The 27615-nt window shown below is 41.1% G+C and overlaps 1 protein-coding gene across 1 annotated transcript in view; it reads left to right on the top strand.

Annotated features, from left to right (window-relative positions):
• The first annotated feature begins 5629 nt into the window (after positions 1-5629).
• The window catches only part of LOC140076624 (ras-like protein family member 11A-like), a 46439-nt gene continuing 24453 nt past the window's right edge, over positions 5630-27615 (top strand). The window contains exons 1-3 of the mRNA XM_072123230.1: positions 5630-5966; positions 13584-13640; positions 14559-14641. Coding sequence (XP_071979331.1) covers positions 5846-5966; positions 13584-13640; positions 14559-14641 — 261 coding nt within the window. The 5' untranslated portion in view covers positions 5630-5845. The remainder of the gene's footprint in view (positions 5967-13583; positions 13641-14558; positions 14642-27615) is intronic.

The following is a 27615-nucleotide window of genomic DNA, read 5'->3' as shown; positions in this document are numbered from 1 at the left end:
AGCACTGAAGACACCTTGGCAGGATCCATCTGTAGTCCCTTGTCTGAGATAACTAAGGAATGGGAGACTCTTCTGATGGTATTAGCACTTCTCGAGCTTGTCATATAGGCGATTGGCCGTTAGGCACCTGAGAACTTGCCGTACATGGGCCCAATGGAACTCATTGTCCACAGAGAACACCAGGATGTCGTCCAGGTAGACCATTACACATTTATAAAGCAAGTCTCGACCCCGTGGAGGAGATGCACACGACATCAGGTCTATTAAACAGTCATAGGGTCGGTTTGGTGGCCGAGTCTTTGCTTGCTTTTCTGAATAAACATCTGCAAAGTCTGCATATGGAGTAGGGAGACGCACCAAAGGGTTGGAGGACTCTGGAAGTGAAACGGCGGAGACAAGACGAGACAGTTCCAGACAACATGACTGGCATTCCGGTCTCCAGCGGAGAACTTAACTCATCTGCTAGTCGAGCACCGAGGGCTGAGTGCGGTAGCGGATCGAAAAGGGCCACTGACAGAGGAGATGACCAGAGGCTTTTTTATTTCACCAGAGACCGCTGCAAAGCTGGTTGGACTATCTTCTGGGGCTGCGTGGTACCACAAGGTTGTTTCACAGGTGTGACCTTGTCTGTGACGGCAGCCAAGACAGGCAGGAGCACATAGGTCAAGGCAGGTAGCAGAGGCAGCAGAGGAGCGTAGTCAGGAACGGAACTAGATCACAATAGGAAATCACTGTGCAGGGCATGAGACAAAGCTTTCTCTAAGGCACAAGGCACAAAGATCCAGCAGGGTGTGCAGGGAGAGGCTGGTTTATATTGAATTCTGGGAGATGGCCAACGCCAATTAACGATGCGCTGACTTGAAGCCGGCTTGTGCGGGCCCTTGGAGATGGGGACACGCGCTCACTGCCGGGGGATCAGGAACAGGAGCGGGACAGGTAAAAGGTGTGGGCGCCACGCTTGCGGGTACAGAGGGGCACGAGTGCCCCCCTCTCCTAGTGGCCCTATCACTGACTATTTTCTATCGAATCACTTTCGATTTTCAGGTTAATTCAGATTCATGCTGGTCAAGAGAATCTTAATTAATGTGCTTTATCTGTTTTATACATTAGGTCCTGCGAGCCTTTTAACATTACCACAGTCTAGGTGATCTTTCATATAATATCCAGTGCGCTGAGCAGATCGGTGAACAGACCGGAGGTGTCACCCTTTGCTTGGCATCTCGTAACCATGGGGACCACCATGCTCGCGAGATCTCGGGCGCGTGCGGTACTTCTGGTCCTGGGAGCCGGATCGTGTCCGGACCAGCATGCGCCACAAAACAGCAGCACGCCATTATTCAAATGCTTGAGAAGCAGGTACTTTTTCATTGGTTTGCCATATGTACTTATATTACATCCGGGACAGCCTTACATCCCCCCCAGATGAAGGCTTGACAGCTGAAACGTGTGTCGGGGTCAGTGTGGGGCTTATTTCTATTATGGGTGAGGATATTTAGACTCCTTTGTCTGCTTCATGATTATCAATAGTCTATTCTGTTTTCATACACTTGTATATATTTTCTCTTGTGTCCATTTTGTGTACAATCCCATACTTTGGTTTTTTGTACATATCTCTCACCTGTGCCTGCATGATATGCAGGTCATGCAGTTTGGATGTTGCCACTGTGTAAAATGCTGTATATAGTTCTAGCCACGCTGTCTAGTGCCGAGGCATATTTTTCCTGTGCACAGTTGTCCATTAGTCAGTACATATTTGTGATCTTTTATCTATATTTTTCTACAATAAAATTTATTAATATTTGATCAATTTTTGTGGAACCTCTTTTTCTTTTGGTTTGAGTCTTATCTGTGTATGTATATTTAGTTTTGTTTACTTTCAGTCTTAATTTTACACTTGATAAAGGGGGACTACATCCCGAAACACGTTATGTCCTAAAGATTCTAAATCTGCATAAAACTTTTCCAAAAACGTCTTCGTTTTCCCACTTCCACTGAGTGCGCCACTCAAACAGACCACATTTGAACTTCTCCTTGATAAAGACCTTGGGGGATATTTATCAGGACCTCTGTGCACCGCCAGTGGCGCAGAGGCCCGGAAGTAATCGCAAATGCTAGCTTATTGCTAGCTTTTGCGATTATTTTCCCCAATCCGCCACCTTCACGTCAGCGGGGCGTGAAGGGGGGGGGCGCGGGGAGTGGGCCAGCGCGGGGCGTTACTGTCCCCGCCCCTTCTCACATATGAAAAGTCGTCGGCTGCGTTTTTTTCTACGCCAGGCCCTGTCTGGCGTAGGATAAACGCTGCGCTGCTGGCAGCCCGATACATCAAGAGGCAGAAGCCACGAGCGCCAGCGAATGATAAATATCCCCCCTTATCTTCCTGTAGCGTGCAGATTTACTCTCCTCACACTGTTGTTTGCCGCCAGGAAGTCTGTGTGTGCGCCTTGAAATGGAAGGGGAGGGGCCGAGTTCACTGCAGTCAGACAGGATATGAAATGTGTTCTGCCCGACGCAACCGATGGGTTGGAATTATCTGTTAAATGTTGTTTTTTAATTAATAACTGTGAATTAGAGAATGTGTTATTTTGTTATCTTGTCTTTGTGGGAATACCCCTTTAAAGCATACAGACGCAAGAGTTTACAGACTGTAAATGGTGGCATTCTCCATCAAAATTTGTGTTCTTTTAGTACAGGAATCTGACATATGAGGGTGAACATAGGGCTCTGCCATGTTTATGAGCCCTCACTGCAAAGGAAAAAGACTAATTCTCTACCTACTATCATACTCTTTTCTTTCCAATGGATCTTATTCAGCACGGTGCTGTTCTGGTATAAGCTCGTTATTCATTCAAATTAAAAGGATGCCACTGATGCCCCTTCTTCCATTATTATCACACCTCTGGGAGTAATAGACCACTAGCAGGATGCTCCTTTGAAAATATCGGCAGTTGCTGAGTATCTCAATGAAAGTAAAAATTACCCCATTAGTAGTAAAAGGGCTGAATTTGTTTTCTGGTTTATATGAAGAACCTCTTGGAGCTGGGGAGTTGTTGGGGAGAGAAAATTATGAGAGGTTCATACTCTGCTCTTGCTCCCTGTCTATGGGTCAAGCCGGAAGTCACAATGTTGATGCTATGGTTGAGCCGGAAGTTTGGAGGGCCACAGAATCACCACGGCCAATCAGCTCACTACTGACACAGAAAATTGGACATTCAGCATTCACATCACTTCTTCTCCTACTGTGTCCTCTTTGGAAAACCCTTGCAATATAAACAAGACTTGTATTTTCTGTCCCAGTCTGTAAATTAATATACATTTCTCATTATGTGAAAAACATAAAATGAATGCAAAAGCTTCTTAGGCTCGTTATGCGTTATATGGATAAACATATTGGGAGACACATCATCCATTGTATTTAAGTGTTTATTGCTAATTTCACACTACCATTCAAACCTCCTTTCCTTACCTCCATTAAAAAGGTAAAAATGGTGGTTTAATGTATCAATTAAAAATCCCATTGATATCATGTCATTTTTATGTCATCCATTATGGTCAGTTTGGCATGGATCCGTTATCCATACTTTTGTTCAAATGGAAGAAAAGTACTGCAGCGTCCATAATTTTTTCCATCCAAAAAAATGCATGGATAAAGGATCCCTGCCTAAACGGAGCATAACGGATGATGGAAAGTTTCCATTGATGTCAATGGGATTTTTAACTAATACATTTAACCTCCATTCTTTACCTTTTTTAATGGAGGTAAGGAAAGGAGGTTTGAACAGTAGCATAAAATTAGCCTTAAACACTTACATACAATGAATGAGAAGTGTCTCCCAGTATGTTTGTTACTATATTTCAATAGATGGGATGCATGTTTATGTTTATTACAGTTTTACATATTTATACCAGTTCTTTTTATTTTTTTAAAACATTTTTCATTTTTATTTTACTATTTTTCAGGCTCCCTAGGGTGCTTTAACCCTAGGTTGTCTGATTGATCCTACCACATTCTGCCATACTACAGTATGGCTATATATGGGGATTTTCCTCATAACATCACACATTGTAAAAAAAATAGTTAAAGTCAGACAGCCTCAGGTCTTTGTATGACCCAAGGCTGTCATGTGGCCACCAATTTATTTTAAGCCACCGGCAAAGCTGTAAATACACTGTAAACACTGTGGTAGCAGTGGGTGTTTGCTGCAATATGCAGCAAACACCCTCCAGGTATGCAGAAGGCTCAGCCTGTGAGCTCTCTCCAAACATTGCCAGACGAAGTGAGACATACTAATACGTCATATATCATTAAGGGGTTAAGAATTAGACATGGGATCTGAAACAAGTAAGGCTAAATTCACACTACAGTTCCTTCCCTTCATTAAAAAAGTGAAGAATGGAAGTTTAACGTAAGGTTGAACGTATCCGTTAGAAATCCCATTGACATCAATGTAAATTGTATGTCATCCATCATGTTCCGTTTAGGCAGGGATCCGTTGTCCGTGTTTTTTTTCAAACGGAGGAAAAGTAGCACAGCCCTGCCTAAACGGAACATAATGGATGACATAAAATTTACATGGATGTCAGTAATACGTTAATATTCTGTTAAGCTTTTATTCGTTCCTTTTTGGAAGGAGGGAAGGAACGTTAGTGTGAAATGCACAGAATCTGCTATAAATCCAAATAAAACAAGTCATAGGACCCTGAGGTCCAGCAATGAATTTACGTTGGCTTTGGGCTGTGGCTCCTGAATTACTAGGTTTATAAGGATTATTAGAGTTATAAATTATGTATGACGTATCATGTGAATAAAGTTGATCCTATTTATCTGAAATAAAAGTGTATGAGCTTATTTAAAAAAAAAAAATACTCAACTATCACAGAAATACATTTCTACAATTTGAGATAGAGATATTGCAATATTATTAAAAAAACAAAACAAATCAAACATGTCTGCCTATTTCATGCCTCTAGCGGGTACAAGCCTCTATGACAGAAGTTTGAGAAAGTTTGCTACTAGTGGGATGTGGACAAGGTTCTGACACTGAATTTTGTATTAGTCTATGAAAGACTGCATGTTTCACAACTGACTCACAGGCTCCAGGACTTATTGTTCTCTGTCTCCCTCTAGCAGGGTGTCTCTCAAGAATAAGGATTAAATCAATGAAGCCTGAACTCTTTCTCAAGCTGAGGAACCATGAGTTTGGCTTAACCATTTCTATACACATTATCAAATGAGTTACATGTCACTTTACGTATTTACAACTTAGATTGCTTACTCCAATGTAAATCTTCCAACATTCCTTATACAACAGAATATATTTTTGAACGTATATGTCCCTTTAATGTATATCCTTTTTTAATTAATTTTTGTTAGTGTTCCCTATGAATACTGTAAAGACTTTCTATATCTGTAAATAGTGAAATATTGTTTATTTGTCTAAGGAGAATACTGATGAAGAAAAACATTTTGTGAAGTTGTGCCTCATGATTCTCAATTGATCTTATTTATAGTCTACGGAAAATACACGGATGTGTTTAGAAGGTTATCTACAGAATGCGTAGCTTGGGAGGAGATACAGTTAAAATCACTATTTCCCATATCCCCTCCCCATGGAATGTCAACGAACAACTTCTGATTGGACGCTGCACTTAGGAATCAGTTTTCACTCAAGCTGGGAGAGAAAAGTTCCCCTTTGCCTTTGAGTGAGGGGACAGTTCTGTCTTGCCTTTGAACGTCTCAGCAGCCTGACCTACTTTCAAACAATGATATTAGATTCAAGAAGCTGTGGAACCTAAACACTATTTATCATTCCCTCTGGACATTTTTCTGCACTCATCCCCATAGACTATGTCCCAGTATTCACACAACTATCTACTAGTTCCTATTCCTGAATACCCTCTCTTGGATTGTGATGCTAACAGGAACATCAAGATAGTGGTTCTGGGGGGCAGCAGTGTTGGAAAAACAGGTAAGATGCAAATTTCAATAAGTTTGAAGATTATTACATCTTATAATGACTATATAGTATTAATGAGAAACTTGAATTAGATAATTATCTGTTACAATTCTCAGTATTCAGTTTGTTCTTTATTCTTTCATAGACACATTATATGTTAATTCAGTAGATGGTAAATTTTCATAAATTTTTTTGTGTAAATTTATCTGTGGTAGTTTACACCTGACATTTCTGTAGGATTTCTATGTCCAGTATTGGAGATGAGCAAAGACAACCATAAATGACACTCATCGTTCACAATCACATTCATGGTAGTTTTTGTGGTTTGGTTTGACATAAAAACAACTCCAAATGATGGAGAATCATATCCATACCATGATAGTTAACCGGAGGTTAGGCACGAATTCTAAGCTGAAATGCATTGTACAGCCAAAAAATAAAAATATGCTTTTCATTCACAATCATCTCCTCTGGTGATCCTTTCTGGACCAGGGTCTGGTCCAAACATTGGGTCCATTTTCATGATACACACATGACATACACCACTGACGTATTGCGCACTGTATACAGTACATTTTACTGCAGAAATTCATATTCCAAAGCAAAATAGCTTCTTATTCTAAATTTTAGCTATTTGCAACTTAATAACTCATCTATCAATAAGATGGATTGCTGGAAATATTTAGAAATGTACAGTAAAATGTGATTTTAGATTTAGTTGTGTGATCGCAGCTTCAGATGGATTGTACCACTAAAATTTCACTATGTAACCATCGCATGATTTTTTATTACTCGATTCACATTCCAGTAGAATAAAATTGGAAAAATTGAACCTACTGCTTTAAAGCCCACAGAGTTCTGTTGAAACATGACTTTCACATGATGAGCTGTAGGCCAAAGCAAAGATGTATCCAGACCTACCTTCTATACATTGTTTTATACATGTACATGTAAAGCACATTTCTAGTGGTTTGTTTATCGTGCCACAGACACATAATAATATCCATCGTCTAGCCTCAACCCAAATGGCAGTGCAAAACTCTAATCTAGTAAGTGCTTCATTCATTATTTTCTGGTGTATTCTGAGGCACTGTAGTCAGTCAAAAATCACACATTATACATGTTTCTAGTAGAATCTGAGAATAGAAGTAGTAGATACTTTAAACCAACTTCCATGAGTTAGAGAATACAAACATTCCTGGGATAAACATATATCTATACTATGATAAATTATATAATGTAAGGGCACACTAGATGGCTATGCTCTCTTTTTCTATTTTCTGTTTCTAAGTATCTATACACTCAAGGTATATGCTCTTACAGAATTCAGTGACACTCCTCTGTAAGAGATCTCTGTAGTTTTTCATGTTCCATCACTTCTATAAATAATAAAATAAAGTCAAAAGTTGTAACTAGAAAGTGCATACGGTGCAGTAGCCTCATGGGCTCTGACATCATTGTGGTCAGCTCTGTGACAGCTCTATTGGTTTGTCCCTGTTCTGTGAAACCCCACTTGTTCTCTGAGAATTTTGTATCGAAAATCTTATTCCTATGATTCGCTTGTACTATGACATCAGTATGCATCATCCCTGCACTGTGACATCACCATTGTTATTATTATTCAATTCATTAATGTCACTGTATTTCCTGTTTGTAACCCAGTAGTGTAATTGTGTTTATTAACCCCAAAATATCATTTCTGTGTATATCATCCCTGTAATCAGTTTAATATAGTTGTTCTGTACCGTCACTGTACTTGCCATCCTTGTAATCTAATGCATTTGTATTTACTATCTCCTTAATGTGAGACTGGAGACTGCTGTACTTTGTCTTGTACTGTGCCTTGTCTGAGACATAACTGTATTTATTAGCATTGCCATATGATGAACAGAGCTATGAGCAGACAGTTCTGCCCGTCTTGTAGTGGCGTTTTAGGGTTATTGTAGGCTCATCTCCTATTGAAGTGTTGTAGGCAATGCTTTAAAGGGAACCTACCACCCCGATTCTACCTATAAAGGTAGAAGGGGTGGTAGGTGGATGGATGGGACGTGAGGATAGCCCTTTTTTGGGCTAATCCTCACGTCCCGGGTGTATTTTAGAAAACTTTATTGCATGAATATGCTAATTTTTTTATGCGGCTACTGGGGCGTGGAGTAGCCGGACATGAGGCTACTAGTCGCGGCTACTCCACGCCCCAGTAGCCACGTTACTCCGCCTACCAGGTAATCTTCGGCGCGCAGCTACCCCTGCGCGGCCCGCGGTTCCGGGGCCGGAACTACTGCGCATGCGCAGTAGCCGGGGGACTCGGACGAGGGCCGAAGATTACCTGGTAGCAAAGCACGAATGCAAGTTTTTGACACAAATTAAGCCAGAATTCTGCCACAGTTTCTATAGTGTCTATGACAATGCAATCATCCGGGACCTTCATATAAATGCCAGATTTGTAACTTCTAATAAAGCTTTTATTAACCCCTTAACGCTGAAGCCACTTTTCACCTTCCTGACACGGCCCATTTTTTAAAATCTGACATGTGTCTATTTAAGTGGTTATAACTTTGGAACACTTTAACATATCCAGTTGATTTTGAGATTGTTTTTTCGTGACACATTGTACTTCATGTTGGTCAAGAAATTTAATCAATATGTTTGGTATTTATTTATGAAATAAATGGAAATTTGCCAAAAATTTTGAAAAAAACAATGTTTTCAAAATTCAAAATTTTCTACTTTTTGGAAAGTTAGTCATATCACTAAAATAACTTGATAACTAACATTTTCCATATGTCTGCTTTAACTTGGCATCATTTTTCAAACATCTTTTCCTTTTTTTTAGGATGTTAGGAGGCTTATAACTTTAGGTGCAATTTTTCTGATTTTCACGAAAATCATCAAAACCTACTTTTGGAGGGTCAGTTTAGTTAGAAGTGACTTTATAAGGCCTACATGATAGAAAACCCCCACAAATGACACCATTTTAGAAACTACACCCCTCAAAATATTCAAAACAACCTTTGTGAATTTTGTTAACCCTTTGAGCGTTTCATGAGGGTGAAAGATAAATGAAAGTGAAATTACAGAAATGTAATTTTATCTTACAATAGATTCATTGAACACTAAAATTTGCACCTTCACAATGGGTTAAAAAGGAAAATGCATTTTACCATGTTTAAGGCAATTCCTCCTGAGCATGCCAATGCCCATTTTGTCACTGTACCCTTCTGTACGGGCATAGGGGGGCACTTGGAATGGAAAGAGCGTTGTTTCGTTTTTGCAGGGCAAATATGGCTGAATGCATTTGGAGAGCCATAATGGTACCAAAACAGAGGAAAGCCCCAACAAGAGACACCATTCTGGAAAGTACACCCCTTGGAGAGTTTAGCAAGGTGTAATTTGTGTATTTGCCCAAACAGGTGTTTGATTCAATTAGGCCCCAAAAGGGAAAAAAGGTGAAAATGTTCTCAAAAAAGTCACTTTTACCCCAAATTTTTGTAAGCCACAAGGGATAAAAGATGAAACAACTCCCATAAATGTGTAAAACTATTTCTCCTAAGCACAGAACTGCACCACTTTTGCATATAAAGTGTTGTATGGGTACACAGTAGGGCTCAGAAGGGAAGGAGGAGCTTTGGCCTTTTAGAAGCCAGATTTGACAATCATCCATTACATGTGTCAGGATGCATTTGGAAAGCCCTAGTGGTACCAAAACAGAGGAGAACCCCAACAAGTGTCACCATTTTGGAAAGTGCACCCTTTGGAGAATTTAGCAAGGTGTAATATGTGTATTTTCCCCCACAGGTGTTTGCTTCAATTAGGTCCCTAAAAGGAAAAAGATGGACATTTTCCCAAAAAAGTCACTTTTACGGCTAATTTTTGTATCCCATAAGGCATTAAAGATGAAACAACCCCAAAAAATGTGTACTAGCATTTCTCCCGAGTATAAAATTGCCCCACACATGCAAATAAAATGTTGTATGGGTACGCAGTGAAGCTCAGAAGGGAAAGAGGGGCGTTGGCCTTTTAGAAGCCAAATTTGACAAACATCCTTTACATGTGTCAGGATGCATTTAGAGAGCCGTAGTGGTACCAAAACAGAGCGGAACCCCAACAAGTGACACCATTTTGGAAAGCACACCCCTTAGAGAATTTAGTAAGGTGTAATATGAGTATTTGTCCATATAGGTGTTTGATTTAATTAGGGCTTAAATAGGACAAAGGTGAACATTTTCTTATAAAGGTCATTGTACCCCTAATTTTTTGTAGCCACAAGGGATAAAAAAAATGTAATAACCCCCCAAAATGTGTAAACCTATTTCTCTTGAGTGTAGAAGTACCCCACATGTGTATATAAAATGTTGTATGGGCGCACAGTAAAAGGAAAGGGGGAGGTTTGTCTTTTAGAAGCCAAATTTGACAGAAATGTTTGACATGCATTTGGAGAGCCCTAGTGGTATAAAACAGATAAGAATCCAAAAAGTGACCCTAATTTTTGAACACACACCCCTTAGAGAATTTTGCAATGTGTAATATATGTATTTGCCCCTACAGGTGAATGATCCAATTAGGCCCTAAACATTAAAAAGGTGAAAATTTTCCTATAAATGTCACTTTACCCCTAATTTATGTAAGCCACAAGGAATAATATATTAAATAACCCCGAAAAAGGTGTAAAACTATTTCTCCCGAGTGTAGAAGTACCCCACATGTGCATATAAAATGCTTTATGGGCGCACAGTAGAGGAAAAGAGAGGTGTTTGTCTTTTAGAGGCCAAATTTGCAAGAAATCCTTCACATGTGTCAGGATACATTTGGAGAGCCGTAGTGGTACCAAAGCGGAGGAAAACCCGAAAAGTGACCCTAATTGTTGAATGTACACCCCTTGGGGAATATAGCAAGGTGTAATATGTGGTGTAGTGTAATACACGTGGTGAAATGAGCATTTTGAACATACAGGTGGTTTCCAAATATGATGTGCAATGGAGTCCAAGATGGAAATTGCAATTATTTCTGGAACGTTCAGTGCCCGTTATGTGGCGCCCCTTATGAAATAATGTGGAGGGGTATAGGGAGCAACGTGACCTACCAGTTGTTACAATTATTCATTTTACTGAATTCACAACAGGTTGGGCGTGAATTTTGAATGTGTTGCGTATAAGGAGGTAGAATAGAACAGGGGACCATCTAAACTTTTGTCACACTTGGAGTTGTCGCAGGTCTCTTAGTAGTATGTAGTGTCCATCCTTAGTATATAGTGTCCATCCTTAGTATATAGTGTCCATCCTAACTCCTCTTTTGGAACAGACTCTTTATTGAGTCCTACCTTTAGAAGCAGCAGAATTTACCGTGAAAATGCTGCCCTGACAAAATACAGGAACATCTAAACCAGAGGTACTGGGGCCCGTCCTTCTTGTCCCAATATTAGTTTCCTTATATCTTCCTCTTGAAAACGGAGAAATGATACGGCAGGACATGCACATTGGAACAGCTCGTAAGAGTTGTACACCATAATCTGTACAATGTACACGGCCAGCGCTTTTGTACCATATCTTCGTTTTAGTAGGGAAATTATCGCCAAGTGTTGCTCTTATTCACCCTAGCGATGCCCATTGTGACGAATATTGCTGCTTTTAGCTGGACCAAATCGACCAGCCAATAGCGGCAAACATGGACAGAGGGGGGCAACAAAACCCCTCTGAACCACAAGGCACAATTGGTGGCTGTCAGGAACAGCCGCCATCCTGCCCCGATCACCGTGTCTATAGACATGGTGACCGGTATTACTGACGTCATAAGTAAATTCGCTGCTATTGGCACGTCTGAATTGATGAGCCAATAGCAGCGATAATAAACTGGGGGTGTGGGGGGGACATAACCCTTCTGGTCCATGGGGCAGGATGGATGGCTGTTAGGATCAGCCGCCATCTTGCCCCGATCACTGTGTCTGAACCGTGTTGGCAAGTCACTACCCGCCGCACCGTTCTATTACAACGCGCGTTGGGAATAGGCTATACAATCTTTATTTTTTAAGCAATTTAGACAAATAAGGGCTTATTTTTTGCGAGACGCGATGCACTGTAAAAATAACTTTATTTTAGAGGGTGTTTAGCTTATTGAAGCAATTTTATTAACTTTTTTCGTGTGGAGGAAAATAAAATCATCAATTCTTGTTTTGGATTTTTAGCATTTTTGAGGGGGGGGGGTCGCTGTAGCATAACAATAATATATTATCTTTATTCTACGGATCACTACGATTACGGTGATACCTCATTTATATAGTTTTATTTATATTTGTCCAATTTTATTGAAGGAAAACTAGAATAGAAAAAATTGAATTTGTTTTAGTATTGCCATCTTTATAGCAGCATAACTATAGTATTTTTTGGTTGACGGAGCTGGTTGTGAGCTTATTTTTTGCGTGATAAGTTGTTCTTTTCAGTGGTATCATTTTGGCACTTGTAACTTTTTCGGATCACTTTTTAGAACATTTTTTTGTAAAGCAATTTGATAAAAAGTTTTCATTTTTGGCAAGTTTTTGGGGGTTTTTTTTTACCACGTTCACCGAGCGGGTCCAATTATGATTAGGATTTATTGTACAGATTGTTACGGACGCGGCGATACCAAATAAGTGGGGTTTTTTTGTGATTTAGTGTATTTTATACTTTATTACTTGTGTAAAGGGAAATGTGGTGTTTGGGGGGACTTTCACTTTCTTTTATTATTTATTTTTATTTTTAAAAACCTTTATTTATTGTTTTAACTTTTTTTTACAGGTAATGACATCTAAGCTTGAACAAGTGATCTTCTGATCACTTGTTCAAGCTATTTTACAGGTTACACAGTGCAATACAGAAGTATTGCACTGTGTAATGTAAGACACTGAGCATGCTGCGCATGCCCAGTGTCTTACAGCCGGGTCCTGCCAGAAGGCAGGACCCGGCTTCCGGATGAAGATCTCGCAGCCCCGGGCACCGGCAGTCCCGGGGCTGCGATCGAGCAGCGGACCCCCCCGGTAAGCGCCGCGGGGGGGTCCGATTGCCTTCAGATTGCATTTAAATGCCTCTGACACGCCGCGGTCAGCGCGACCGCGGCGTGTTAGGGGTTAACACCCGCGATCGGAGAAATCTCCGATCGCGGGTGTTAGAGGCAGGTGTCGGCTATAATATATAGCCGACACCCGCAGCTTCTGGCGCCGGCTCCGTTCAGGAGCCGGCGCCAGAAGCATGACGTAATAATACTGCATTTTGCGGGAACGCACCTCCCGCCATGCAGTATTATTACGTCAAATGTCGGGAAGGGGTTAAAGAATAACAAATAAGATTTATATATTTGCAATAGAACAATGGTCTTTGCAAAACCGTGTTCATTGGAGCCCCTAATCAAGAGATGTCAATCGATCAATCAATTAACAGGAGCACAAACTTTAGAATATCCTACAAAGCTGAGCTGTCATCACTTCACCCAGGCAACCTCTTCAATAATTATTGAGAATAAAAGTTCTGCTGTGTTCATGTGAAGCCACAATTCACATTTCAGTGAAAAAATGCAGTGGAGCGGTAATTTAAGACTCAATAAATATGTATCCTGTAATTCTACTAAACGAGTACTAACTAAGGGATTTTCTCTTTGTCTTAGCTCTTGTCGTAAGATTTCTCACAAAGAGATTTATTGGAGACTACGAAGCAAACACTGGTAAGTTTGAACAGAGGGTGGAGAGAGCGATCAATTGCCCAGCATGTGCTTAGTAAATGAACACAGCTTGTATAGCAGCCTGTGGATTCCTGGTTGTCTTTTCTTGGCATTAGCAGAGGGTAAACTTGTACAATATATGAAAGTGGCCTGTCCTTCACTAACACAGAATTCTATATTTTAATTTTTATACCAACTGATTCTACGTCTTATACCCAGAACTTCTCTGTCTTCTACATTCCTTTGTTAAAGTGTCTTTGTGTGTTTTTAAACTTCTAGAACAATAGTGTCATCCTGCTTAGACTTCTTCATGGAGGTCATTCATTTAAAACACGGTCCATTACCCCTCCTATAAATCTAGGCTTCCTTATATTTCCCTTGAGATTTCCTACTGCTAGCTTTATAGTATGACCTTTCGGATAATAACCTTTCTACTCTCCTCAATAATATTAACTTGGAACAAACAGGATCAGACCAGGTTATGAAGACATCATCACAATCCACAGCATTATTTATCTGTCTGTTCACTGATAGCCTTAAGAAAATATGTGAAAGTGCATGGTAAAATAGAAAAATGTGCACTTAAATATGTCCATACTTATCATATCAAATGACTAATGTTAATAAGCAAATTAGGTTTACAATCTTATTTACTAAAGGTTATAAACTTTCATTAGCAGTGGGCAAGACACCACTCAATTTTGAGGCCTAAGAACAAAAGGATCAGGCACCAAAATTGAACATCCCGATCCTTTTGTTCTGGTAGGTTATCTGTTGGGGAGAGTCTGGAGTTTCCTTACACACTAGTTGATCAGCCTTTACTACTATCAATAATTCATTTTTGTTGTTGCACTTTTTAAGTCTTCCACTTTGTCACAGAAAGTTTTTAGCCTTTAAACTAATTGTTCACATGCTCGGTAGGTGCTTTATATTCAAGAAAAGTGACCATTGATGGAGAACAAATTTCCCTCCAAGTACAGGACACGCCCTTCGTTTCAATGGAGGTAAGCCTTGCTACATACACAATTTTTAATATTAACGTTTAAGATATTTTATAATGTTCCCACAGCAGATGTGTATATGTATGTATATATATATATGTGCGGTCCCCTACTTAAGAACACTCGATTTTACTTAAGAACAGTCGACTTACATACGACCCCTAGTTACAAACTGACCACTGGATGTTGGTAATTTATTGTACTTTGGTCCTAGGCTACAATGATAAGCTGTAACAGTTATCTAATATGTCTGTGATGAAGCTTTATTGTTTATCCTGATTCTTATGTCAACCCAACATTTTTAAAATCCAATTGTCACAGAGACCAAAATAATTCTGGCTGGGTTTACAATGATAAAATATACCGACTTACATACAAATTCCACTTAAGAACAAACCTACAGACCGTATCTTGTATGTAACCCGGGGACTGCCTGTACATCAATGTCCAAAGAACCACAATCACAGGAACCACATTTTGTTCATGTTTTAATATATATTGATTAACAGACTGTAATGTATTAACCACTGGGCATAAAATAGAATTTCAGAGTACACTAGAGCCCTGTTCTGTCCTTAGTTTGGTATGGTTAATATTTGATCTTGTTGCACAATAGTGATGTTAAAAGTGCTAGGATTGATTAAGACACTTCCTGACCAATTATCTGTTGATGTACAACAACTACGCTCCAAAACATTAGATTGTAGCAGGTTGATGAGATTATTAGCCCCATTGGGGACAAGGACCAATTTGGCAAACCCTGCGCTGCATAATCTGTGTATGCTATATAAATAAAGAATTATTATTATTAAGTTAGGCTTCATTCCAGAGTTACAGGAAGATGTTGAAAAAAAGATGTTAGTTCACACCATGCCCATTTCTTGCACTGGATGGGGTGGACTACCTGTATACTGGGGGGAGTGTGCTGGGGCTACCTGTATACAGGGGGGTGGAGTGTGCTTGGGATACCTCTATACTGGTGGGGAGTGTGCTTGGGCTACCTATATACTAGGGGAGGCATGTGTTGGTGCTACTTATTTGTATACCGGGGACATGTGTTGGGCCTACCTACCTTTATACTGAGGACATGTGCAGGGCTATGTAACTGTATACTGGGTAATATGCACAGTAACACAGAGAAGGGAAAAGTAGCAGGCAACTACGTCTCTTCCACGTTAATGGTACACCTTGACAGACGCTAAGTCTGCAATTTCACTTGGTGGTGCGCTCCGAGGGTACACGAAAGTCAATATAGGATAAAGACATCCAAAAAAAGGAGAGAAGACGGGTCACTCACCAGTACGTGAAAACTTATTGTACCCGTCAGGAGCTGGTAGAGAGGTGCCGGGAACGCCACAAACGACGGACCGTTTCGCGCAGGAAGCTCTTTTTCAGGTCTGTGACGTCAGCTTGGGAGTGTAAGAAAATTGTATTAATCTGTGATTCCAATTGATGGATCCTTTCTTGGTGTTGCTGTGTGCTATACCCCATTCTATTTCACTCATATCCCCAATCACCATCTCCCACTTCTTCCTATACCATTATGCCTTATTCTCTGTGAAGCTATTACGTATAAACTTATATATCTTTGACACCATTTTGCTGTGAGTCTTCGCTTCCCTTATAAGACTTATACACTCATGTGTTTCCAAGTATTTATGAGACTTGTGGGATTTGTTCTTAAGAGCGTGTAGTAATTGATAATAACGAATCCAATCCCCCCCTTCAACCCATAAATTCTCTTAAGCTCCTAAAAGGACAGCATCTGTCCTCCCACCACTAATTGAGATATATATCTCTAGAGGATGGTATTTAATAGAGGGGGAACAGTATCTGTCTATATGTATTACAGTGGGCACAGTATGAATTAAAATGGGAGACAATAAGTACCTTCAGTACTTTTATGTCATTTCTGTGGTCAGTACCTTTCAGTCATTTATGTGGTCAGGTTCATTGCCAGAGTCTTAAAGGAAACCTACCATCTGGAATACACTAACTGAGGTATTCCTGATGGTAGATTCCTTCTTCTAACCTCATCCCTACACTGGTTTCTGCTTATACTTTCACCTAATCAACTTCAATCTTTATCTGTGGTTTATGTAAATTATCTTTAGAGGCTACTGTCTGATCACCAACAGCTAAGTAGTCAGAGGTGAACAAAATTGGAGCAACCATCAGCATCCTTTCTTCAACACATTTTCTGTTGCTTCTGCCTTTTCCTTGGGTTCTAAACCCCACTTTCAAGTCAAGACATTTAAATGGTCAGTTAGCATATGCCAAATGTATTCCTGACCAATCCCAGCACAATACTGGTAATACAAGACACCGTCCTCCAAAGGAAGGTTCTTGAGCATCATAGGTTTCTAGTCTAATGTCTAGACTCTCTTGTTTGTGGACACAGTAACAGTAACATTTCATACAGTCTCTCTCCTCAGTGGTCACTTCTCATCTCATTAAAATCTTCAACCTCTCTCTTTCTTCTGGTGTCTATCCCTCTTCCCTCAAGCATGCTGTTGTCACCCCATTACTAAAGAAAGCTTCCCTGGACCCATCCAGTGCTGCTAACTTCTGACCAGTCTCTAATCTCCCTTTCATCTCCAAACTCCTGGAACGCCTAGCCTATTCTCGACTAACCCGCTATTTCTCAGCTAACTCCCTCTTTGACCCCCTATAATCTGGTTTCCGTTCTATGCAGTCCACTGAAACTGCTCATTTTAAAGTCTCCAATGATCTCCTCACTGCAAAATCCAAAGGGCACTATTCTGACCTCATTCTTTTGGATCTCTCGGCAGCGTTTGATACTGTGGACCACCAGCTCCTCCTGAGGATGCTTTGCTCCATTGGCCTAAAGGACACTGCACTCCCTTGGTTTTCTTCCTATCTGTCTGACCGCATCTTCAGTGTCTCTTTCTCTAAATCTTCCCTCTTCTCTTTTCCCTCAATACTGCCCCATTGGACAAACCATCAGCAGATTTGGTTTTCAGTATCATCTCTATTCTGTTGATACCCTGATGGGATGATATAAGTCTGCACGTGAATGTCTCTAAAATTATGTCCTCTCCGTTCTTGAAACTTAATCCTTCCAAAACTGAACTTCTTGTCTATACACCATCTACTAACCAACGTAACCATGATCTGTCCAGTTCTGTCTGTGATATTATCAAAACCCAGAGGCAGCAGGCCCGCTGTCTGGGGGTTGTGCTGTACTCTGATCTCTACTATGCACCGTATATTCAATCTCTCGTTGACTCTTGCAGGATGTACCTTAAAAACATTTCTAGAATCTGATCATTTCTTCCAAGTGAAACCTCTAAAACACTAATTCTCGCTCTGATTCACTATCATCTACTACTTCAGACTACTGTAAATCACTACTTATCAGTCATCCACTTACTAAACTTTCTCCTCTACAATCCAGCCTCAATGCAGCAGCCAGGCTTGTCTATCAGACCAAACGCTACACAGATGCCTCCAGTCTTTGCCTGTCACTGCATTGATTGCCATCTCCTTCTGAATATAGTTTAAGTTAATAACCCTCATCCACAAAGCTCTTCATAATCCTGCACCTCCCTACTTCTCCTCTTTCATCTCGTCCAACCCAATCTTCGATCTTCCAGTGATTTTAGATTATTATCTTCCTTAATTCAAACTTCCCACTCACGTCTCCCGGACTTCTCCAGAGCTGCACCAATTCTCTGGAATGTTCTACCCCAGGCTAATCAGACTAATACCCAACCCCCAAAGCTTCAAACATGCTCTTAAAACTCAATTTATTAAATTATTTTTATTCCATATCCTTATAAAAATGGCTGGACCATTATACAAGCTCTTATACCTCTTGTGTCTACCCTCATCCTCATAGACTGTAAGTCCTTGTGAGCAGGGCTCTCAACCCTATTGTTCCATATGTTGTTACTCTCTAATGTATTATTTTAATTGTAGATATTCCCCATAATCTGTAAAGTGCTACGGAATTCGAAGGCACTATATAAATAAAGATTATGTATTATTATTAACAGTGCTTGGAATCAAAATGTATTCCTAATGTATAGGTTTAATCTAACCCTGCTGGTTTTCCTTGTAATCTAATGGGCTGTTACTAGATAGGCTGTCATGAGGTACCATAAAACACTCAAAAGAATTGATGTCACACCCTGCCAGCATACTGACATCACTTTGCCATATCATGTATACTGTGTATACCATGACCTCATCATAGCTGCCAAAGCTGTTTTTATTCAGTCACATCAGTTATTCTTTGATTATTAGGAGGTTTAAGATATAAATAAAATGAATGTGAGTATCTGTAGTCCACCTGATAAAGGGATATTATTATGAAAATATTAGGTGAGAAAATAAAATGTAAGTAAACCATAGTAACAGTAAAAATAGTAAAAAGACAACAAATGCATCAGAAGAATCTTATGTGTATTATTTCTAACTGATACCCCAAACAATATGCAAATAGAGCCATATATCATATAGTCATAGCTCTAAATTCATCTACTCTGAAACCCCATGAACACAGCATTAGAAATGGTTACTGCAACTGTGGGAACAGGGTACATTGTGCACTACACCAACTTTTTAGGATCTAAAGTGTTGCTTTAGAGTTACATTAAAAACACATGGAAATACATGCACAGTCCCATCAGATAAGGGGACATTTAAATCCTTCCGTCGGCAGTGAGGTTAGTGCCATATTAAACTTGTCTTGGGAGAAGATCCAAGTAGAATTACCATAGACATTCCTAGAAAATGAAGTGATAATATCTTAATTGTAATTATTCATGCATGAGTCACTGTGATGTCCTGTTTATTATGGCTGCTGGGATGGGTTATTTTATTTTTCTTTATTTTTTACCATATATAATTAACTTTAATAAACATATAACAATTTCATTTTTATAGAGAAACATATTAATGAACTTATTTAAATGGTTGTCCACGGGTTTGATGGCCTATCTTCTGGACAGACCATTATTATCTGATCCTTATTGGCCTTATTGGCAAATGTGCGTCCCCGCAGACGGCAGTGTGAATGAACCCTAATGGAGACTGCCAGAATAGATCTATAATACTGGAGATCCCCAGAGCAGACCTATAATACAGCAGACCCAATGAGCAGACATGTAATACTGGAGACCCAGAGAAGGAACTTATACCGGAGACCTCAAGATCAGAAAAATTAATAAAAACAAATCCTCACCTGTCCAGGGCAGAAGCTAGGGCAGAGAAGAAGATATCAGGAGTGCTGAGCACTAGTTGTGTGCTAACCACTGCCCAGCCTCTTGCACCCAGCCTTTTGGCATCACCGATGGCAGTGCTCATTGGTCCCTGCAGGAAGCAGCACGTGAGCCACAACCCGAGGCTCTGCAGGCCGCAGAGTCTTTCCTACACCATTTATATATGAATGGCCTAGCCTGAGGATGATGTTATCAATTAAAAATCATGGACAACCCTTTGATTTCACACATATGGGCTTCAGTCCTCCAATGACTAAAGACCTCTATTCAAGTTGTTAACATGCTTTAAGAGCTGGAACATGACACTTAGATCTAGGCTTAAATCCAATATTTACAGTACCACTTGAGGACTGTGGATTACTGCGCCCTTCAGCCGCCAAGTCTAGTGATCTGGAAAGAAGCCCTACAGCACAACATCAGTGGGTAAATGTGCAACTATGGTGGGAAAGTTTGTAAGTGGTATGTGTGTTTGCAGGCAGTGTCTTATTAGACACATGAAAGATTCACCAGTTAACAGCTTAAAGGGCAACTTTCACCTCTCCTGAAATGTCTATAATAATGTCCCTATGAGGACAATCCTGCAGTATCTTTTCTCCTACCTTAACTATCATGTCCCACGCCAGAAGTTCTACAATTTTCTCAACATATCATGCTGACAGTATCAGGCTGAGAGGCAAGTCAGGGTTAGAATGCTGCCCTACACTTGCCCTCATCTGATTTCTTCTTCATCTTGACCTGTCTCAGTTTCTTGGTTCCCTGGCTGTAAGGCCAGCTTCAGATGAAAGTACAGGTCACCTACTTAAGAACACCCGACTTACAGACGAACCCTAGTTACAAACGGACCTCTGGATGTTGGTAATTTACTGTACTTTAGCCTTAGGCTGCAATAAACAGCTATAACAGTTATCAGAGTTGTCTGTAATTAAGCTTTATTGTTAATCCTGGTTCTTATGAGAATCCAACATTTTTAAAATCCATTTGTCACATAAACCAAAAAAACATTTGGTTGGGGTTACAATTATAAAATATACAGTCCGACTTACATACAAACTCAACTTAAAAACAAACCTACAGAATCTATGTTGTACGTAACCCGGGGACTGACTGTATTCAATGCCAATGTCAGTGCCAGGATTTTATGTCAATGACAGAGTAACTAGACAAGAAACTAAGTCAAAGTAAAGCAAATGTCACAGCAAGAAGTCAAAATGAATAGTCAAAAATAGCAAGTCCAAACAGAGATCCAATTTGAACAGCACAGACTAAGGACTCATTTAGATGGGTGTTTATGACATCAGTATGCTATCCGTTTTTTTACAGATACAGTCATGGCCATAAGTTTTAAGAAGGACACAAATATAATATTTTCACATGATCTGTTGCCCTCTGGTTTTTATTTGTGTTTGTCAGATATTTTTATCACATACAGAAATACAAGTGCAATCATATTATGAGTAACAAAAGCTTTTATTTACAGTTAGAATGAGTTACTGCAGCAAGTCAATATTTGCAGTGTTGACCCTTCTTCTTCAGGACCTCTGCAATTCTCCCTGGCAGCTCTCAATCAACCTCTGGACCAAATCCTGATAGCAGTCCATTCTTGCACAATCCATGCTTGCATTTTGTCACAATTTGTTGGTTTTTGGTTTTTGATCCACCCGTCTCTTGATGATTGACCACAAGTTCTCAATGGGATTAAGATCTGGGGAGTTTCCAGGCCATCTACCCAAAATCTCCATGTTTTGTTCCCTAAGCCATTTAGTTATCACCTTTGCTTTATGGCAAGGTGCTCCATCATGCTGGAAAAGGCATTGTTGATCACCAAACTGCTCTTGGACGGTTGGGAGAAGTTGCTCTTGGAGGACATTCTGGTACCATTCTTTATTCAGTCTCTTCATCTCTGAGAGAGTCAATTCCCTTGGCTGAGAAGCAACCCCACACATGAATGGTTGCAAGATGCTTTACAGTTGTCATGAGGAAAGACTGGTGGTATCGCTCACCTTGTCTGGAACAATGCCTTGTCCATTGTTTGGAACATCTGGAAAACAAGATGTTTTCCAGATGTTCCAAACAATCGGAAAGGGGATTCATCAGAGAAAATTACTTTATCCCAGTCCTCAGCAGTCCACTCCCTGTACCTTTTGCAGAATATCAGTCTGTCCCTGATATTTTTTCTGGAGAGAAGTGGCTTCTTTGCTGCCCTCCTTGACACCAGGCCTTGCTCCAGGAGTCTCCGCCTCACAATGTGTGCAGATGCACTCACACCTGCTGCCATTCCTGAGTAAGCTCTGCACTGCTGGTAGCCCAATCCCAAAGCTTTTAAGAGACGGTCCTGGCGCTTGCTGGTCCTTCTTGGTCGCCCTGGAGCCTTTTTGGCAACAATGGAACCTCTCTCCAGTTTTGTGCAGTGCAATGATGACTGCACGTGTTTCTTTAGAGATAACCATGGTTAACAGAAGAGAAACAATGATGCCAAGCACCAGCTTCCTTTTAAAGTGTCCAGTGGTGTGATGCTTATTTAATCATGACAGATTGATCTCCAGCCCTGTCCTCATCAACACCCACACCTGTGTTAATGGAGCAATCACTGAAACGATGTCAGCTGCTCCTTTATTTTCTGACAAGGCAGAAAATAAATTAGTAAAACATCCTTTTTTGCAGACATGAAATATATGGATGACAAACAAACATTAAGAAAAAGAATGTGAATATCACATGAGCCCTATTGTTTTGTGCAACGTTTCAGTCTGTGGGATTGGATCAACATATGTAACTGTTTCCATTGGCTGAACATGTTCATCTGCAGCCAACCTTAGGGTGCATTCACACGAACTCTGGCCATACCAGTTGTATCCAGGTACTGGTCCCCATTGACAACTATGTGGTCTGTTCACAGTGAAGGGACCATGCACTGAGAAATATAGGACATATCCTATATTCTGCCTTGTTACAGTGTGGGAAAGGAGGGGTGAGGGGTCTGGCCAGTGAATCCTGGAACGTGCAGGTCCAACCATGATGTTCAGGCTCCATAGTGATGTATAAAATGAAGGTTCCTGCTCCCTGACAGAAATGTAATCATACTGTTGTTTTTTTGTTTTTTTTATTTGTTAGCATATAAAATGTCCTTTTGGGGTTCCTGCCCATAATGTAACCAAGCAAGATATTGCAAAAGTTATAATCCTTGCCACATCTGTGTTTTTTATAGTTTTTAATAGCAAAAAAGGGTGTAGTCTGGTAGCTAATGGTAATGGAATGCAATTACAGCTAATTGCCTGGCTATGCCTGTAGTTTTTATTGAAATTAACAACAAATTTAGGTGCTGCATATAATATTATCAGGTGTGGCCCAGCTATTAAGGCATGCCATAGCTGGACAGGTCAAATCATTTATGGGCACCATTGGAGTTGCTAATTGGCAAGAATGAGTATGCCTATGACTGAGATTGTCCTAAAAGAAGAAAATGAATAGGTTAGTGCCATAGAAAGTTCCTAACTTTATGGTTTTATCTACTGGCAATCTCTCAAGGCAATAGATTGGCGATGCCAGGCTGGTTTGAAAATTGTTTTTGAACTTTGAAAATTTTTTATTTACATTATGTCTACATGAAATATGTTAAGTTGTCTACAAATGTAAATGAGAAAAGATGCTTTGGAATTATTACCATTGACCAATTACCAATGACCCATTTGAATGTTTAGCTCCTGACATATACGATGAGCTTACAGGCATACATTTTGCCTCTGTCTTTTTATTATTCGTCACATACTTTGGGAAACAAATGATGGAAAGACATAGTAAGCTTTGTTTTGCCATGCTGCTTCCTCCTGCTGATTGACATATACGCTCTGTAGAGGTCATAAAAACCTATGCAGGACAGAAGTCACTGTATAGCATCCCTCCCTGTCCTCTGCTGATTGTATGCGCTGGAAGGTCTTCAGTAGAGATGAGCGAACACACTCGTCCGAGCTTGATGCTCGTTCGAGCATTAGCGTACTTGTAACTGCTCGTTGCTTGGACGAATACTTCGCCAGCTCAAGTAATTTGGCATCTCCCGCGGGTTTGATTTTTGGCAGCCAGAAACAGAGCCAATCACAAGCCAGGAGACTCTGCACTCCACCCAGCATGACGTGGTACCCTTACACGTCGATAGCAGTGGTTGGCTGGCCTGATCAGGTGACCCTGGGTGGGGTGAGACACCACCTGCTGATGAGGGAGCAGGGGAACGCCGCAGAGCTACACTCCCTAGGTTCATGTCTCAAGTTACTGGGACTCGTGGTAGAGCACTGTTGAGGCCAGAACAATGCGAACAGGTGATGTTGTGGATTGCGGACAATGCTTCTAGCCATTTGTCCACCAGTCAGTCTTCCACGCAGTCCACCCATGTCACCGAAATCAGCACTCCTCCAGCTCCTCCACCTCAGCCTCCTTCCCCCCAGTCTGCCCCCTCCCAGGAAAATTTGGCATTTGAAGCGGCGTACTCTGAGGAACTGTTTTCTGGACCCTTCCCAGAGTCACAAACCACTTGTCCGGTTGCTGCTGAGCTCTTTTCCGATGCCCAGGTTTTCCACCGGTCGCAGTCTGTGGGTGATGATGACATTGTTGACGTAGTGGAAGAAGTGTGTAAAGAACATAATGGAACTCGGCCCATCTGTCGCCGCCATGCTGGAGATCTGAAGTTGCAATCATAGCAGCGCAATATGGATGCCCCATACTGTCGCTCTTAATCATGGAACCATTTACGAAAAAAACAATTAAAAATAGAACCGCAATGCTATTCCATTATTCCTAGGTGAAATATTCAAACAACCCCGCCTGCTTTGAAAATTATAATTTTTTCAAAGTAAACGCTTCTGGCCCCCAGGCCCATTTTGGGTGGGGAGGAGCCGAGAGACAGGGGCTTGGACAGGCGAAAGCTCGCCTGGCAGCGGACCGCCAGCTCCATCCCAAGATTAGGCAGCCTCAGAGGCATCCATGCATACTGCCCCTGCTGTTTCCTGTCCATTTTGCCTCCACTATCCTCCACAGCGTCCACCAATGTCTCCATGCGCAACTTTCAACTCTCTATATCCCAGACGCTGTAGCACGAGAGAATATACAGCACATCATCCCCTTATCAAACGAGCTGTGTCAGGCAGAATTTTCAGGTGTTTCACCAGATACATAATGGAACTCGGCCCATTTGTCGCCGCAATGCTGGAGACCTGAAGTTTCAATCATTGAAGCAATATGGATGCCCCATACTGTCACTCTTAATCATGGAAGTCTTCTCCATGGCTGCCTCCACATGTCGTCCCCTTATCAAACGAGCTGTGTCAGGCTAATTTTTCGGGTGTTATGGAACTTGGTCACTATGTCGCCACCATGCTGTGTTATCGACTAAATATACCGTCAACCTTTTGTTGACATAAGAAATCATTTCAGCACTTCTTGCTCACCTCCTTTGGTTCCTCTCTGCCACCCATTGGTTTGAAGCCTGAGTCCATTTAGGGTATGTTGCCATGACACTCTCTAGCCTGCCGCTGCTGCCGCTGCCTCTGCATGCCGTCCCCTATAGTGTCAGGGTCAGTTATTGGATGTTTTAGATGCTATCTAGCCTCATTCGGTCACTCTGTCATGGCCATGCTGTTGCCCATAATTTTGGCATAATGGTGCGATTAAGCAGCCTCAGAGGCATCCATGCATGCTGCCCCTGCTGTTTCCTGTCCATTTCCGTGGTGTTTCCATCCTTTTCTGAGGTTTCCAGGTGTTTGGCCAAGCTTCCCTGTGCAGACCCTTGGTCCCCTTGAAAAATGCTCGAGTCTCCCATTGACTTCAATGGGTCTCGTTTGTCTCAGGAAAAGTTTGTCTCGAATAACGAGCACCCGAGCATTTTAGTGCTCGCTCATCTCTAGTCTTCAGTAATGTAACTGTCCATATTAGGATAGTTACATCACTGGGTAAACACTCCTCCTCCGGTTTTCAGGGACAAAGGGTGGAATAGGAAGACCACCAGATGAGCTTAAAGTAGTATGAGTTCGAGGATAAGGATACGCCGGGAATACATTCAACGTATAATTACAATAAAGGGTCAATGACGAGATGTGAATATAGCCTTATACTGTACAGTAGGTTTCACTACTGGTAGGTCAACTTTTCCTGTCACCCAGTTATCAATCTGTTTGCCCAAACATACATACCCAATTTAGCATATGTGTTTTCATTGGAGAGAGTAGAATGAGCCACTGCTAGACATCCACACATAGGGGCACATTTACTAAGAGCACTGCAAACTGCCCTACTGCCTGTGTATAGTGCAGAGGGCACCATATTCATGATTTCTGACGCGTGTTCTCCTTGAATCTGGCGTCCTCTTCACTGCTCTGACAGCATTCACCAACTTTTTTTGGTGCACCTTAAAATAGGGCATTTGACAGACTTTGCATGATAAATCTGGCGCACAATCTGACTGAGCAGCGGAATACCCCCTAATTTGTGTCGAATGATGCGCAGTGCAGATGATCCTGAACAAAATTGGTGGGTGTGGCCAACTTTCTTAAATACTTACGGAGGTCTTTAATCAGCAGTTTCCAGTATACAATACAGCAGTGGGTAAATAATATATAAAACTTAATGTCCACTAGTATTACTGCAACGCTGATTGGTCAACCACTTCCCCTCCTATCATCTCATTATTCTTCAAAGGCCAGTAAAATCTCTTTAATCTATCATGCATGACATATTGTGAGATAACCTCACAGCTGCCCTCTGCACGTCTTTGAAATGGTTTTCAACCAAGTCACTGGTTTGTGTCTAAGTATTAAATGAAGCAGCTCTGCAAATAGACGGGGAATGATGAATAGAAAAAAAATGACTTTGTATTAAAGAAAATGACTTTATATTACAGAAAATGTGTTTAAAATAAAAGCTTTTCAAATCATAAACTCACCCGTGAGCTATAATGGTTGTTTTTTCTTTCCCCCAAATGAATTATTCTATTCTTATTGTACTGAGATGAAAGCAGTCTTATTTTGTACTTATCATAGTCATGAGACTGACGCTACAAAAAAATGTTAATAGCGTGTAGTCATCATTAGAAGGAGCAAACAGCATACAGATTTCAATGGTCCCCACTAAGGGTAATCCTTCATGTGATTGCTCTATATTACAGCATGCTTTATCCTGGTCAGCACTTTTGACGTTACAAAAGTGCAGACAATGTTAGATATCACCTTTCTGTGTGTGTGAGATCTCTTCATACGTATTTGCAACATCCCCCACCGGGCCTAGCCTTTTCTTGGGGCCTGGAGGCAGCGGGGGCTGGCGGTGTCACGGTGCTTGGTATGGGGTCCGGAGGGCTGTCCTACAGCCTGCCAGATCTCCAGCGGGTGGTGTATGCAAGAAATTAGATGAGGGAGAGGCTGTGGTACTGCTTCTCCCTGGCGCAACCCCTTAGTGTCTGTAGTATGAGTCCCTGGATGATAGATGGGGCGCCCTTGATGGTGACAGCCGTAGCTGGGATCAGACAGAGGCAACGTTGTGCAAAAATAACTTACAGTTCTTTATTCAACCAGCAACGGGCCAAACGATTCTGTACAGAGGCTGGATTGTTGGATAGTCCGGATTACTGGAGAATGGTCATGGAGAGTAACCCCAGGAGTTTGTTCAACAGCCTGTTTGTAGATGCAGACTGGGATGTAGCTGTGTCCAATGCTGGACACTGCAGCTTTAATCCTGGGTGTCCTGTGTGTGTGC

The sequence above is a fragment of the Engystomops pustulosus genome, chromosome 9, assembly GCF_040894005.1.
Source record: "Engystomops pustulosus chromosome 9, aEngPut4.maternal, whole genome shotgun sequence".
NCBI classification, from domain to species: domain Eukaryota; kingdom Metazoa; phylum Chordata; class Amphibia; order Anura; family Leptodactylidae; genus Engystomops; species Engystomops pustulosus.
Note: the sequence above shows the minus strand (reverse complement) of the source record. Positions and strands in the feature narration are given on the sequence as shown.